The 17,317-nt window shown below is 41.8% G+C and overlaps 1 protein-coding gene across 1 annotated transcript; it reads left to right on the forward strand.

Annotated features, from left to right (window-relative positions):
• The first annotated feature begins 2,562 nt into the window (after positions 1-2,562).
• Positions 2,563-16,987, forward strand: hnf1ba (HNF1 homeobox Ba). The gene is made up of 10 exons (XM_068585368.1): positions 2,563-2,942; positions 5,009-5,208; positions 5,509-5,776; positions 5,876-6,096; positions 11,082-11,236; positions 12,446-12,572; positions 12,663-12,845; positions 13,615-13,742; positions 14,151-14,195; positions 16,967-16,987. The coding sequence occupies exons 1-10, from the start codon at positions 2,563-2,565 to the stop codon at positions 16,985-16,987; spliced, it is 1,728 nt and encodes a 575-aa protein (XP_068441469.1).
• Positions 16,988-17,317: the final 330 nt, after the last annotated feature.

Below are 17,317 nucleotides of genomic sequence, written 5' to 3' on the forward strand. Positions count from 1 at the left end.
ATATTCTATCGCTTACATTCGGATCATCATAAACATTCCCTGCTAGGCGAAACTACTAACAGCACTTGTTTTGTTGCTGCATCATATTAGCTGTGGTGCTAATAGTCTGAGGGCAATCCTGTATTACTAATGATCAACCACATTGATACTACACTGAAAGATTACACGTCTAACCAATGCGTTGCTACGTATCTTGTAAGCCATCACGCATAGTTAAAGAGGAGGTCAGTGGCTTCTGTTTTCATGTTGATTTTGTTTACTGACAAGTTTCGAAAAGATTATTTTTCCTGGGTTAGTTTTTTTGGACACAATTTGCTAAGGCAAAGTTCTATCATTAAAACAATGTTTACACATGTAGTGTTTCAATTGTATGTTCCAAACAGAGTGTTTGTTGATTATAGCTGTTTACTCTGACAGCTAATGCCAGAAAACCAACCTGCTGCACAGAAGACTGATCTCAGGTCAGTTTTTCCACTTTTAACCAACATTTTTCTGACTGAAACACTGGGCTACATATCATTATTCTCATGATATTGTGGGTATACAGTAATATTCAGAATTTATGAATATTTGTAATTGCATCAATACAATATGATAATTCAATCATTGCAGCATGAAAACGATGTAATAGCAGCTAACTTCAAGTCAAGTCAACTAATTTGATTTTGAATATAGATAGTTAATGCAATTAATGTACTATGTTGTACGATAGACCCTTAAAAGAATAACTGCAGATGTGAACATCTCCCCCTATAGTTTGTAGAAACTGCAATACATTGATTATGCAATATAATTTTCTATATGTAACCTATGTCACCTGGCTGCAGACTCAGCTGAAGAGGCGCAACGCACCTTGATGCACATCTGGTCTTTGCTTTAATTTAAAGATGTGGGTTTTATTGATTTATTTAATCTATTTTGTTTCCATTGTTCATACTCCTTGTTTAATAGATCTATTGTATCTGTGAACATTGCAGATGTGTTTCGCTCGAGTCCAATTTGAGTTTAACTTTGATTGCGCAGTCATTTTCACCAGTAAAAGCATTATAACAACACGCTCAGCCTCACGAGCTCATGCAGGACAGTTGAGCAGATGTAAGTTTACAGTAAGGTACATGTCACAGATACCATTTAAACCACTTTTGAATAATCCAGTAACAAAATCCAGACTAACGCATGTTATAAACGGTCATCCACGTATTGTGTTCTGCTTTTCAAGATTTATTAATATTCTCTTGCAAGAAACGTTGTTTAATAAAGTTTACAACACACATTTGAATGGGTTTACTTGGACTGTAAGTCCGATTGGTCACCTTCAACATCGCTGCACCTGTGTGTTGACCTCTCTGTCTTTGTTGTGCTTGACCCAAAGGAGGATAAGATGAACAACTTTATTACTGTTTTATTTACGGAACAGTTCCACGAGGAAACAAAGCTGAAACGGTCCCTAATAGTGTCGCTCTGTTCTTACATTATTGGTTGAAAGTTTGTTTATTCTCTGAGTGAATTGTAGGTTTATGGATTTTTTTTCTAAATTTGCGAAGTGAGAGCAAAACTGAGGCGTTTCATTTCGCAATTTAAGGAACCCAAATATGTTGTACCGCGTGGGGACATGAGACAATATACAACTACTAAAACGGATTTGTTTTTGTCCCACGTTTTTAAACTATGAATCAATAAAATACTGTCGCTACGTCATATTTTAAGTTTAAAAAAAACGATTTTTTAAAATTTGTATTACTGTAATTCTGTGAGTCCGGTAGATCTTTGCAAATATTATTAATGATAATTGTTAGCTGCTTATTCAAAGAAAGTTTAAAAAAAGTTAAATACATTTCTTCTCGCAGTATTAAAAATGTATAAGCGTTATGATACCGTGATGTGAGACTATTTGCCTCAAACTATTTCCTTTATGGGCTTCATTAAAGGAAACAAACTGAATGAATGAGAACAACGACAGCTCATAACACCGATACGAGTATCCCATCAAGTAATAATGAGAGCACTTGAGCAACTAAATAAGTCAAATAAATACACAAGAGTAACCTGTGGCTGCTACACTTCAAGGCCTCCCACTAGAATAAAAGATCCAGCGGTGTGAATATGTGCAGCTCGCCTTTCTTAAAAGTCTTTATGGCATATACAACAGGGTCCAAAGTCCAGTAAAGTTTTGCTGATAAGGGGAGCCAATAAAAGCAGCAGTGCAGCAGTGTAAACACATGTCTACCACGGCCCAGAGAGGGCCTTATTCAGTGGATTTACATAAGGCTCCCATCAGCCGGCCCACTCATTACCACGTTTTATATCCCCCTGCACTCAGAAAGCATCATGACAAAGTAGCTCCATCCTCCCCTCCAACAGGGAAGTGAAGCAGCTTCTCGGAGCAGGTGTCAGCAGCCGCGAACTCCTCACACCACTGGAGCAGAGAGGCAGACAGGAACTTTACTTTTTTTTTTTTTTATTTTTTTAAACTTTTATTACATCTTTCTATTTCTTTCCTTTCCCCCCCCACCCCCCCACTGCTGCAGCGCGCTAAAACAGCAGGCCTATGTTGAGTTTTTAATGTTCTCCAAAATGGTATCCAAGCTGACATCTCTGCAGCAGGAGCTCCTCAGCGCCTTGCTGGACTCTGGAGTTACCAAAGATGTTCTGATCCAGGCCCTGGATGATATGGACCCCAGTCCGCCTGGCTTTGGAGTAAAACTGGAGAGTCTGCCCATGTCCCCCGCTCCGCCTCAGAGCGGCAAAATGAACGGCTCGGACGTCGACTCGAAGCCCGTCTTCCACACGCTCACCAACGGCCACAGCAAGGGCAAGATGTCCGGGGACGAGGGCTCCGAGGACGGGGACGACTACGACACCCCGCCGATACTGAAGGAGCTCCAGTCGCTCAACACGGAGGAGGCCGCGGAGCAGAGGGCGGAGGTGGACCGCATGTTGGCGTGAGTTGCTTTACCTTGTTTTAAAGTGCACAAACTAGTTTAAATCTATTTGAAATCGCAGCATACCGGGTGAAATGATAAAGGGAAAAGAAGCAGTACTTTGTTTCCTGTGGCTTTCATCAAACGCTCTATTTCTTGCGTCCTAAAGGTCAGAAAATAAAGCTTCAAATTGAACCTTTATGTACAAAAGGCTTTCCCTTCTCTGTTTAACGTTTTAAAAATTATGGTGTGTTCACCATCTGGTCACTTATCATCCACATGTGTTATAATTTTCTTTACCTTTGGAAAATAGCAGATGAATTTAGATCTATGTATTATTAACTCTAGGCTGACTCCTGCACACTGAACATCGCAATGGACGACACGAAGAGAAAGTGAATCGAAAAAAACCCACTTCTGGCTAAGAATTTAGATATAAAATATTAATAAATATGGTAATACATTCGTAGTAATAATAATACAATCAATTTAGTACATACTTATAACTTAGAATTAAAGTTTTATTGTTGTCCCATTTATCGACGCGTCAGTAAACACATCGTGAGAAAAAAAAACGTGTTAATTGGACCTCACGCTTCTAATCCCTTCAATCCACTCAATCCACTTATTTCACTGTAAAACTAATATTTGAGGTTCTAACATGGACCGGAAGAATATCAAAACTAACCCACGTGTAGTTAAGTTACTATTAATTTTATTCTATAAATCATCAACTGAAAGATACACAGTGGCGTGTGATTAGAGTGAATGGAGATCTGGTTATTCATTGTCAAAAGTTATAAACTAACATCTCCCACTTAACCCGCCGACTTAAATGTAGGCCTCCACATTCTCCAAAACAAACAGATATGTGTAGATTTGCTGCAATTACCGATGTCAGCGTGTCAGGCCTGCTAATCTCGGATCCGTTTTTACCTCCGAGTATTTTCTTCGGATACTGTTCCACTGCTGCAGACATCTGAATAATTAATTTATAATTTTAAAGACTAATTATGCAAGTAAGAGCATGTTATATATATATATATATATATATATATATATATATATATATATATATATATATATATATATATATATATATATTCATGCAACACTCTTTAAAACGAAAAATAAAATTTTCTTTTCAGAATATTATCATTATGATATTGAGATATCTAATATTACAGACAAGTACACAATACTGACCTCAAGTTTCGTTGATTAACAATTAAAGAATATTTGAACTTCTGTTTTATTTAAATATAGGATATATACGTACACACACACACACACACACACACACACACAAACATACACACACACACACACACACACACACACACACACACACACACACACACACACACACACACATATGTATATATATATATATATATTTATATATATATATATAAGTATATGTATTTTTATATGTATTTATATGTATTTTATGTGTATTTTTATATATATAAATATTATGTATTTTTCCAAATACTATTGAAAGATCTGACAAGTATCTTTTTCCTATTTTTTTAATTTTGTCAAGCTGTTTTAAGATCTGTTTCACAGTTTTGGTGTTCTTTTCAATCTAGACTTCTCTGTGTTTATGCTTTCTTTAAATTCACACAAACCCAGACCGAGTGTTTCCAGCCTGAAATCATGCATTTAGTGAACAAACACTAAATTTCTCAACCTGGCTGAAACCACTTGAACCTTTGAAAATACTTCCAGCCTATTGAATGGGTTGCAATGATAAACGGGTTGTCTTTGAAGGGACTTCCCCTTTTAGACTCGAGGCCCAAAACGAAACAGTGAAGCTAAAGGAAAGGAACAAGTTCATGTGTGCTTCAACAGAGTATTTCCATATTTGTATATTTTGTATAACTCATTTTAATATCAACAAATATAACCAAATCTTCCCACTTGCATGAATAATAATAATAATTTCGTCACGTGTTCACGTTCATTTAATGGTTTGAAATAGACAGAAAACGTTGCTACAGCTGTTTACAACCTCCCTCCAAAAGCTACAGTTAGATGGGTGGTGAAATGAGTGTTCTCTGCTCCTGTGTTTTATCTGAACCCAGAGAGGATCCATGGCGTGCTGCCCGCATGATCAAAGGTTACATGCAGCAGCACAACATCCCCCAACGGGAGGTGGTGGACGTCACAGGGCTGAACCAGTCTCACCTCTCCCAGCACCTCAACAAAGGCACGCCCATGAAAACACAGAAGCGAGCGGCCCTCTACACCTGGTATGTTAGGAAACAGCGGGAAATTCTCCGACGTAAGTTAATATTTGAGTTTCTCACCGCTTTGCCCCGGCCTGTAATGTGTAAACATTTTGGCACTTTATTTGGGCTTAAAATCTGTAGGGATATCAATTGTGGGTTGGACGTTTCCTCATCATGCTGGGTAACATTTACAGCACCTTCAGCAATATAGGTGCTAGAGCCTATGTTTTTAATAATGCATCCAACGAAAATAAATGTTATGCATGTACCTAACTAACTTCTCCTTTGTATGTGTAATGTGTATTTTCCTTTTAAATTGTGTTTCATTGAATGTTCCTCATCTTGTTTTGCAGAGTTCAACCAGGCAGTCCAAGGCTCTATGTGCAACATGACAGACAAAGGCAATCAGGATCCGGTGTTTTTTTTCCCAGAGTTTAACCCGTCTGGTCAGGGCATGGGTCCGCCTGGCGAAGAGGTCGGCAGCGAACCGTCCTGCAAGAAAATGAGACGTAACCGCTTCAAATGGGGGCCTGCGTCCCAGCAGATCCTGTACCAGGCCTACGAACGCCAGAAGAACCCCAGCAAGGAAGAGAGGGAAGCTTTGGTAGAAGAGTGCAACAGGTAGATAACCATGACACCTTCTTTGACTCTTCTTTGAAAAATGTCACCCAAACTAAATTAACCCCAATTTTGTTCACCCTGTTCGCCTGTGTCCTGCAGAGCCGAATGTCTTCAAAGAGGCGTCTCCCCTTCCAAAGCTCAGGGCCTCGGCTCGAATCTGGTGACTGAAGTGCGAGTATATAACTGGTTTGCCAACCGGCGTAAAGAGGAAGCCTTCAGACAGAAGTTGGCCATGGACTCCAGCCTGCCGCCCCACAGCATGAACCCTCTGCTGTCCCACAACTCGCCACATCATCCCCAGACCAGCCTTTCACCTCCCAGTAAGATCCCAAGTGGCAACGCTTTGCATGCAGTGCAGCATCACAGAGAGAAGACAGGATGTGTCATGACTGAATTTGCTTTTAAAGAGTACACCACCCATTTCAAGTTGTACTTCTATAACACCGTCAGACAGAAAAAATTGCAAAAATCTATACAGCAGCCCGAGATATCGTCCTTATTATTCCACACGTTCCGGGGCCTACGTCAGACTTCAATGTCTTTGAATGTGATGTGTGCAGATTAATCGCTGATGTTGATACGTTTCACATGACCACACGCCACATCGCATTTATGTTGTTTTCTGGCAAAATATTGCAAAGAAGCCTGTGATTTAGTTGTCTTGGGGCGTGAAACTACTAAGCACAGTTGATGTGATCAGAGAGGCAGAGAAAGAGGGGACAAGTGATCAATGAGCGTCAGTGAGTGAGCTGAGCAAATGCCATTGTTATTCTGATCTTTGAAAACACACTGAGAACAATCCACATTGTACCTGCAATCTCCACTCCAAAGTCAGCATGGAGAAGCATGACACAAAGGGCAGCAACCCTGTGACAGGCCAGGGTCAGGCCAGGGTCAGGGAGGGGGGGACAGACACATCCAGGTTACCTCAACATAACGCCGACATTTCCACATTTCCTCCTCCCATGCAGGTTGCTAATGACTCCACTCAGAGAGTCTTCAAAACAAGGAAAGGCTGTGCGTTATTGCTCTGACCATTTCACCCTGACCTGATGTTTGCATTTGCAGTAATTAGTATTGACCGAGTCTACCTGGTGTATACAGCATAAAAACAAAGCTGATAGGCCTCGCAGGGCATTATCCCCCGTGCCATCACTCACCCTCCATAAAACTGTGATTTGAGAGTCACACGCAGAGCCTATTGTGTTCCTCTCGTGTTCGAACAAGAGTACGCTTTGAAGGGAAAACTGTTTGCCCTGGCTTGCTCTTTTACCTTTGGTGGTTGTCTGTTTGCTTGAGTTTTTTTGGGTTTTTTTTTGTTGTTGCTCAGAACACCTGACCAGGCATTGACCTCAGGTTGCCAAGCCAGAGGGTCAGCGATAAGGTTGCAGAAGGGAAGGGTCAGTGCATGGTGGAAAGCAGTTTGCTCTCCCCAGAAAAAAAACCCCTCAGCTGGCTGCTTACAAGGTGTCCTGCTGGCATCCTGCCGACAGCATCAGCTGTTTTTCAGTGTCAGCCTCTGGCCTGACAATAATATCCCAGCAGGGCGTCTCATTGCGTTGCTAGGGCACGGCCTGTATTATGCATGCTTAATAGACAATTAAAATCCTTTGCTACTACATCTCCTAGGCCTTTGATAAGGGGCTCCTCTGACTCCTATTCTCTATACTCCGCCCCAGCAGGAGGTCTCATTGTCTGTGGTGTATTAGAAGGCTGCAGTGACTGTAACCTAGGTTCATTTATCTCTGCTGGGCCTTGAGGAGGACTGATTTTAAAAGCCTCCCCCCTCATCTTTATGGGCATTGGCATAGTTGCTGAGGCTGGGTGCAGACATGGAGCAGCAGGAGCTGTCCACTGGGGTAAAGGCCCTTTTCTGGCCAGACAGGACTGATGACCCCTTCTTTGCCTACAGAGAAACCTCGCCCCCACCCTTCTAAACTGTCGCCACACCTTCAGTCATACAAGAGAGGTCACCGCTGGGTCGGATCAAAGAAACTCCTCTTACTCTGGGAGTTTTTATTGATTCTGTTTCAGTTCATTGATCCGTTGGTCACAACTGGATAGACAGTCAAACTGTGTGACGTGCAGTTTTGGTGGTGACCTTTTTTACTTTTAGCAATGAAACTGATCTCAGGTAGATTACATCGTTTGTCAGATGGCGTATGTGTGCCCGCACCTGTGTTTTCCTTTGTAATATTTACCAACTGGTCATCCGTTAATACCGTTTACTGAGCTCAAGTATTTCATCTTATTTACGGCATTTTTACTTTGAAGCATTAACCTCCTCTAACAAGCTAGTTAATGTGATACATATGCAGACTAAATCATAATATACAACTATGTATTTTCCAATAATAGATTTTCACATGAATTTTATAATTACAATCATGTTTATGCATTTAACATTTAACACAATAATGAAAAAGAAAGGTTGATAGTAGTAGTTGTAAGTTACTAAGTATAGTTATGCTCGTATGTATTCCATTGCATGTTAATGTTTACATTTTAAAGGTAAATTATTGTACTTGAAACGTCACTATATGTAGTTAACAGCTGAGAAAAGATTTTATCAACAAAAAATTGTTAAGGAGTAAATGTTTCTTTCCAAACTCCTTTGCTGATCAAAAATCCGGTGTCTGGTTGGGGGCCCTTTTTCAGATGTCTTGTTGTTAGCTGCTCAAAGAGATATTTCTGTTTTCTTTTGGTGCTTACAGCTCATATCGGCGTCCCGGCAGGCCTTACACAAGTGTACGGCCCACCTCTGATTCCTCTGGAGCTGTTCACAGCTGACACGATCTCATAATAAAACTATAATCACACTTCTGTCACGAGGGCCGCTTTCTTGCTTGACAAGTGCTTTTACATTTGATACTTTAAGTACATTTTGCCAATACTTACCTACTATTACTTGCAAATCATTCTGAATGCAGGAGCTTAACTTGTAAGTATTAGATGAGTACTTCTTGCAGCAGTGATCATTTAGCAGCTAAAGTCACCATGAAATGGAATCATTGCTGATTTGCCCAATACAAAACTAGCAGACTCAGAAGTTCCTGATCGGACACAGCAGTGGGGGGGATTATCCGTGGGTTGTGTTGCTTTCCGTCACCTCAGGCAAGCTTGAAACAAGACACACACTCACTCACACACAAAATAATGGCCTTAGCTCTGCACTTTCCACTGCTCTCTGACTCCCAACGAGCCACAAAGAAGAGACTGGATACGTCCTGCGGAGACCCAGGAGGTCTGTCATATGCAGCGGCACTACAATGAGCACTGCCTGGGGTTGGGGAGGCAGGCTTTGATATAACATGGGTCACACAGGGAGCTAGAGCCTTTAAAACCTGCTGAAGATCCTTGCTACCACTCCCCCTCCGAAGTTCTCACCCTCCCCCTGCTCTCAAAAAAGACGCTTCAGGTTTTCAGGGATTACCCATGTTGCCTGAGCAAATCTTTAGTTTTACAGAATCTCTTAAGTAAAACAATTGTAAAGCCTGTCTCTAAAAAAAACTTGCTTTCGAGAAACCCAGAGTTTCTTTGTACAGATCCTGGAAGTCGTCCTTACTTACTCCGAGGCTCTGTGCAGCTGGATTACTGCCGAACCCAAAGAAACAAAACTGGCCTCAATAGCATCCTTTTCTGTGTCTGACACTTTAGGAGGTCGTCCAGCACTGAGATAACTGCCTTTTTATGAGTCCTCCTCTATTGTGTGGCAATGGGGGTCATGAGTCCAATGGAGTGCTTTATTGTTCTGCGGCAGTGTTTACAAGGCACGGTGGAGAGTTGCGGGGTTGCCAGAGGTTGCAGTAGACAATATGAAGTCTGTGGTCTGAACAAAATGGAGGACAGCTAATTTAGCGGGTGAAATATGGCGCTGTGTCTTCAGACATCGTGGTATTGGTATTTTAATTGTCTGTGTAGTCGAAGGAATAGTTCAACAGTATGGGAAATATGCTTGTCAATTATCTTTCAGAGAGCTGAATGTCTGCATCTATGTCAGAAAATGTCAAAGTATTGCTTTAAATGTGCAGAATCGTATGCAAGAGTATTACAATAACAGCTGCGACTTATTCCAGGTTGATATTTATGAATCTGTTTGCATACAACAACTCAGAGAACCTGAACCGAACTGTCAGATCCTGCAGCAACGAGAACACATTGGTCACATTTAGTGTCAGTGCCTCTCCCTCCCTTTTATCTTAACATGGCTATATATCAATGCATCCTCACACGCCCGACCGACTTTGCCAGGGCGTTCAGGCTGTCACACCCGGGTCAGGGACGAAGGGCTCGTGGAAGAAGGGAGATCTGTCACAGAGAGAGGGAGGCTCTCTGTGTCTGTGTCAGGCTGAGACCACAGGATAAGAATGTGTTTGACATTGCTTGTAATTGTGTAATGTTTACTCTGTTGGTATCAGAGGGGGCCTACATCGGCAAACAGGCATTTGATTGTCGGTTGTAGTCGGGTGAGGCATTCCTTTGGGCCTCCAGTGAGGGACAACAAGAAGTCTAGACACAGGATCAAGTAATGGCACTAAAAGAAGAATTGCATTTTCATTGAAACATCACTGTGATATTTACTTGAGCACTGTACTTAGACTTTTCTGTTTAATCTGCCACTTCATCCTTCTGTACAACAAATCAAAAGGAAATGTAATTTCTTTCCTTTAAAAATGTGAACATTTAAAAAAAAAAAAAAGAGGAAAAAAAAGCAAAGACATTTATGTTGAATACAATGAAAAGTACTTTATTAATCCCCAAGGAGATTTAAAAAAATATATATATCTTGTGACCTTTTGGAGGGAGTGCGACCCCGAGGTTGTGAATCACTGAACTAAACTAACAAACTGGATTTAAAGTAGTGAAAACAGCCCGAGCAGCTACAACAATGCTGCGTACACATTGATGCGTCGGTATCACCAATCTGACAATGTGATATATAATAATATAACACACACAGAGGCCATTTTTCTGCAGAATGAGTACTTTCATTTCTACATATACACATTTTGTGTCAAACACTTAAAATGCTGTGTGCTGATCAGAGAGTCTGATGAGAGATCTGTTGAGTGAACATGGTGAATGGCCTTGGCTGAGCGACGCAGATAGCAGCAGACGGGTCACTGTGTTTGTTTGCTCTGGCCTCCCCCGTCTGCGTCAAAGAGCAGGTAGATTAACTTAACGGCGGTGTTTCTCTACACTTCTGTCTCTCTGCCCTACATAACTGTGATAGTTGTAGGACGCAGCCGCTGTTACAGTTGCTCGGGATGCGACAAGTGAAACTAACTGTCTGTCTCTTTCTCAGTGCGTTACAGCCAAGGCCCCGGTGAGGTCACCTCCTCCACGACCATCAGCCACCACAGCAACAACGCAATGGTGACCAGCCAGTCGGTGCTCCAGCAGGTGTCTCCGGGAGGATTGGACCACGGCCACAGTCTGCTGTCACCTGACGGCAAGATGGTGAGTGAACACACCTGGGCCCCCGTGGGCCTCAGATTAGATAAGGCCCAGGCCTGCGTTTAGCATAAACGTACAAAGCAGTTTGCTGAACCTCCTCTCCCATGGACCCACGGGCAAGAGCCAACAATTAGTACATTGTGTGGCTCTGTTTGAAAGGTGGCAGGCCATGGCTGCACTCGCACACATGCAGCCTTCACCAGACCAGAGTGTTCAGGCATCAGCCAATAAACCTGACAAAGAAACATTCTGTTCTTATTGATTAAATGCCTCCCAAAGAGGAGACACAGGCGGAGCCCTGCTTGTTCTTCTAGAGAAATGACGCCAACATTTGATTATATCCAATGTGTTCTTTTGGTTTGTGTCTACTTCAGAGTTTCTCCCTTCTGCCCTAGTCCAATATTTGATCAGTGACAAGGAGACCTGTGCATTGACCCACAGCGTTTGAGTCATGGCGCAACACAACTTTTGATATAAGATGTGTGATTTACTGTCAAAATACAATATTTTTCTTCTGACCAAAATTGAATTGCCATACAACCCTAAATTCTATTCTGTATTATTTTAATTACCTTGTTCAGGGTCACATGAAATATAATGTCATGTAACTGAAGTTTAATAACTTCCCCGTTAGTTCAAAATACTTCTGTCTTTTGGAGCGACATTCGGTGAAATGACCACAGCTGGTCAGAGCTGACAGTTTCTTATCTGCAGATGTGTGTTTGGCCGATCTGTCGTTTTTGGACAGTTGGCAGTAGTCAAATAGTCGCAGCCCCACCGAGTGGGAGGATCAAGATAGCCATTACCGTAATGCATATATTGTGTATTTTTTCAAATGTTCACGTAATCATGATCCAACACACAGATATACAAACACTAACAATGTGCTACACAAACTCCCGCACAGTCTTCTGCCGACAATTTTAGCACAATTCTTTTTCTTCTTGACCTTTTGTTTCTTATCAATGTTTGCTTGTGTGCTGTGTGTGAGTGGAGTTACACAACTACAGTGTTATACAAAAAAATCTGAACTAAGTCAACATTTATGTCTGTTGTTTGTTTTGCAGCCAACATCTGTTTCACTTTGAAACTACATTTATGTGAATTTACATACCAGACACTCAGAACTTGAAGTGGGGTACTTTGTTGTAAAACATTACACATCAGTAAATCAGAACTTGAGTTGCATTGATTTCCTTCATCTCTTCCTAGATTTCAGGTTCAGGTGGAGGTCTTCCTCCAGTCAGCACACTGACCAACATCCACAGTTCCCATCACAGCCATCAGCAGACGCAGAACCTCATCATGCCTCTATCTGGAGTCATGGCCATAGCGCAGAGTAAGTCCCACACCAAGAAGTGGAAGTCTTTGAATGTATTTCATCGCGGCATGGTTTTGACGGACGGCGGTTTCTCTCGTGTCCCACTAGGTTTAAACACATCGCAATCTCAGTCGGTGCCCGTGATCAACAGCGTGGCGGGCAGCTTAGCGGCGCTGCAGCCGGTGCAGTTTTCCCAGCAGCTCCACAGCCCCCACCACCAGAGCCTGATGCAGCAGTCCCCCAGTCACATGAGTCAGCAGCCGTTCATGGCTGCTGTCACGCACTCGCACAGTGAGTAACACTCGTTTCTACTCTCATCTTCTTTGGATGCAAGCCTCTAGTGTAGTGGTTCTTCACCTGGGTTCGATTGAACCCCAGGGGTTCGGTGAGTCACTCTTGGGGGTTCGGCAGGGGTCAGCCTTTTACAACAACAACCAAGACCGTCGATGTGAAGAAAGTTGTGTATATAATTCAGTTATGTTTGTGTGAAATTCAGGTTTTGTTGGTTTTGTTCTTTAAACACAGTGATTTTGTGTGCAACTGATGCATGGTTCATTATGTGCACTAACAAAATAGCTACATATACCTATGGTTTGAAGAAATCATATGTTATTTTTACAATTATGAAGGGTTCGTTGAATACAGTAATGATGCTTGCGGGGTTCAGTACCTCCAATAAGGTTAAGAACAACTGCTCTAGTGTGCACAGTCCAGTCCACTATCACTATCTGTGACCAGTTAAAACAGTTTGAAATGGTTTCACTTCAATAACTCTCGAGGCCTAAAAACATAAAGTGCGGCGGAAATATGTTTTTCACGATCTCCTATCTTGGTAGGTACGATTCTCAAATTGGGAACCCCTATGTCAAATAAAGCCTAAAAAAATAATTCTATCATGACTTACTATTTAAATATGATGGGATCTTATTTCTCTTCCCGCTTTGTTATCTGGAGTTGCTTTAGACCTGATATCAACCTTAAAACTGAGTACTTAAAAAAAATTAAATCCATGTGCGTGCAAGTGTGTACATCTTAGTATCTGTGTGACTTTATTTTGCAGTGTATCCTCATAAGCAAGAGCCACCGCAATATTCCCACCCGTCACGCTTCCCTTCGGCCATGGTCGTCACAGACGGCAACGGCCTCAGCAGCCTCAGCACCCTCAGCTCCATGTCCTCGAACAAGACGGTCAGTCCCATCCCGGAGGCCACAGGGAGATGCATGTTCTCGCCTCAGCCCGCCTGCTACCGTCGCTTTCAAAGTGAAATCTGTAATCAGTGTCGGGCATCTGCATGAGAATCAGTCTTTTTCGCAATTCTTGTTATAATTCTTACATTTTGCAACATATAGAATCATTTCTTTTAATTTGAAAAGTACTGTTTCACTTGATTAGCTCACGCATCACCTATCGATGCACAGGAATGACCCTCACCCTGTGAGAGAAACAACACAATCCAAAAGCACACTTTGCAGCAGGAAGTAAAGAATCACAGGAAGTCGTGAGTGTGTGTGTGTGTGTGTGTGTGTGTGTGTGTGTGTGTGTGTGTGCGTGTGTTATGATTGTGTGTTGACCAATTTGTATTCCTCCTACATTAGGACACTGCTGTAAACAAGATGGTGCAACTCGGCGGTCTCTCCTGGGTAAATCCAATTTAATCAGTTCAGTCACACACTTGAAATGAATAAAATGACCAACGTAGCAAGCAGATTGAAGACTTTCAGGGCTGCTGTTGGGGCTGTTGCTGATGTTTACATGTTTGCATTTGCACAAATAGACGAGGTAGATATGTGGAAAGTGTACTCTTCAGAATTCCTATTTCCTCTTAAACAGACATCTAATCAATCACCTGCTCCCTCAGCCTGAACGCCTCTTGATTAATGCTGCCTCCTTTCACTTTCATCTCCCTGCTGAGTGTTTCCTGTGCGATCAGGAAATTAACCCTGCTGTTAATCAAAGTTCTCAGGCCGGGTGTGCTGCTACTTTCCTCCATGCTACAGTGAGGCTGGAGATGAGATGGGGGTGGTGGGGTAATTACACCTCTTCCTCTTTCCTACTTCTCCCTGCTCTCAGTGTTCGCTCTAGCCTGAAATGTTGTCCACGGTGCTTTCACACGCTCAATTTCCCACGCTGAGGCAGAGCGCTCGTACCGCCGCGCTACTGAGCGACAGATGGGGTGATGGGATGATAGCTCAGAACAGGGAATCCTCAGTGGAGGAAGGAAGTAAAACAAAACGCTCCGAGGCTTTAAAATAAAGGTGCATTTTGGTCAGGGTGTTGCTCTTTCTCGGGGGACAATCAGACATTTATTGATATACTTTTGCAAAACAATTAAGGTATACGCTGTGATAAAAGCTGGAGGTGGAAGAAGTATTCAAATGATTTACCTGCGTAAACAAATACACACGGTATTCTAAATTCTAAATCGCTTATACGTTTGATGATATAGTTTAGTTGTGATAACATACCCAAGGAATGCTCAAATTATGTAAATATTGTAGAAGTGTGATGCATCGGTAATGAAACAAATCTGGTTTATGTGGATTTAAGATTGTCATGACAAGAGGATTAAGGAGTCAGAAGGCAGGACTGGTTTAACAATGATTTTTTATTTGATTATTTCAATTAAAGTGTTAAAAACATTAGAAAAGCAGTGTGAATGCCTGTGGTGACTTCATCAAGCCGTCCAAAACCCAATACTAATACATTTACTCTAAATTGCTACCAAGAAAAGCAGCACCTATTCACATTTTAACATTTTAACTTATTTTTTGCTGATCAACTAAGTCCTGTGTTTCATTGTGTCAAATTTAAATATGCTAACTAACTGCTAACTCCATCTGCCGAGTGAGTACCTAAAAATTGAACTGTAGGTGCAGTACTTGAGTTGATGCACTGGTGGTTATTTTCCACCACAGGCAGCATCACACTGGCATTTCACAATTATTTAGAGAGCAATTAGCCAGTAGGCTCTCTCAGGTATTTTCTTATCAGGACTTTATTTCGATGGGTCAGCCTTCTCCTCGTGAGACAACCAGCATGCTCAGGCTTTATAACGATCATTGTTTACCCAGAACCCTCCATTATACCTGCGTCTGTTTCAAGCTCACCTTTGCTCGGAGCCCGGCGTCTAATGACTCAAGTCTTACCCTGCGGGTCGCCTTTATCAGGTGAAGCTGTTTGCTGGACGCTGGGTCAAACCAGGGTCACCTGGTCTCCACCCCTAGAGAGGCAGGTGGAAAAATAAATTCCACAAACAATCCAAAAAAAGAGAGAGCGTTTCAATGGAAACGAGGCTTTTGAGAGTTGGGAGAAAGAGGGATGAGGAATGTATTTGGTCAGGTGTGGCACATGAAGGTGCAGGGGTGATGTGTTTACCAGTGGTGGAAGAAGTATTTGAATGGTTTACTTAAGTAAAAGTACCACACTATAAAAAATACTCCATTGCAAGTAAAAGTCCTGCATTCAGAATTTTATTGAAGCAAACGCATTGTACTGCCTGTACCTAAAGATTGAAAAGCAAATACATATAATATCCGTTTAATATTATTGAATCATGTAAATGGTACTTTAACCTTTAGGAAACCCAGCAGAAGTCCCAGCATGCACTATTCAGACAATATTTTGCCATAAAATACATAATATTTCCATTTTTGAACCGAACGACACAGTTTTTTGACTGAAACTCCTTCCTAACAGACCAATGCTTTGTTTTATTGTGATTTTGCAGATTCCGATTCTTTAGGTCCTAATCTTTCCAAAAAGGTGTCTTATTGATGCTCCAGGAGGCATTTTTGGGGATTCTGGCTCACATCATGCTGGATGTTCATAGTTATGATCAAAATATTTTTTTTAAGTGTTTTTTTTTTGCTGATATACATTTTTTTCCCCAAGACTTGCTGAACAAATACATACAATAAACACAAGTATTGTAATCAATTTGGGGTTCCTACGACGACTCAAACCCAGGGAGAAAGAGGTCTGGAGACAAAATTGGTTCTGCAGTTTTAAACGTGTTAACTTTCTAGTTTAGTCAAGATGGAGCTAATTACACCAACTGCATAATAGTTTAACCAATAATGAGTTATCATATTTTAGAAAATTATGATTTATTTTGCACAATTGTAATCTGAAAAGCAACAATATCTGTAAAATAAATGTAGTGACAATGACAATGTGACATCTGACAATGTTGTGACATGGAAGTATAAAGTAGGGTAAAACTCGAATATAAGTACCTCAAAGCTGTACTAAGTTGCTTTCCACCACTGGTATAAAATGTGTTTCTTTCAGGAAGCCTTGATGCTCTTTATACAAACAAACAAAGGCTGCCTTTGTTACTGGACAGATTGTATTTATTGTTTTATGTAATGCAGGTCTACTTTGTCTCACACTTCTCCCCTTCTCCTTTCAGTGTCCTCTTCAAGCTTGGTGAGAGCGTCCACCTGACTTCCTCGGTGCCCAGCAACGGGAGCACATTTTTCCACCCTCTCACCGTGGTAACCATGACAACTCTTAATAACCGGCAACGCCGTGCTGGATGATGAGTCAGTCAACAAAACTAGAGGAGTGCCGACGACGGCGGGCCAAGCGGTGAAAATGAGAAATGGGGGCAGAGTGGGGGGGGGGGGGGGGGCGTAAAAAAAACAAAAGTCGCTCCACCTGAAAAGTGAGGACACCAGACCCCCCCCTCCCCCAACCCTCACCCTCTCACCTACCCCCTCCTTCTGTCGCACACACATGATCAACAAAGATGATTTTAACC

The sequence above is a fragment of the Clinocottus analis genome, unplaced genomic scaffold (genome assembly GCF_023055335.1).
Source record: "Clinocottus analis isolate CAN_PGR_092001 unplaced genomic scaffold, fCliAna1.0.p SCAF_2, whole genome shotgun sequence".
NCBI lineage: Eukaryota > Metazoa > Chordata > Actinopteri > Perciformes > Cottidae > Clinocottus > Clinocottus analis.

What these genes read in the sequence shown, in the direction of transcription:
- hnf1ba (XM_068585368.1), top strand. Translation starts at nt 2,563, where the DNA reads ATGTTCTCCAAAATGGTATCCAAGCTGACATCTCTGCAGCAGGAGCTC. An exon ending in GAGGTGGACCGCATGTTGGC is followed by an intron (nt 2,943 to 5,008) that starts GTGAGTTGCTTT and finishes ATCTGAACCCAG; the next exon opens with AGAGGATCCATGGCGTGCTG. An exon ending in TTGGTAGAAGAGTGCAACAG is followed by an intron (nt 5,777 to 5,875) that starts GTAGATAACCAT and finishes TGTGTCCTGCAG; the next exon opens with AGCCGAATGTCTTCAAAGAG.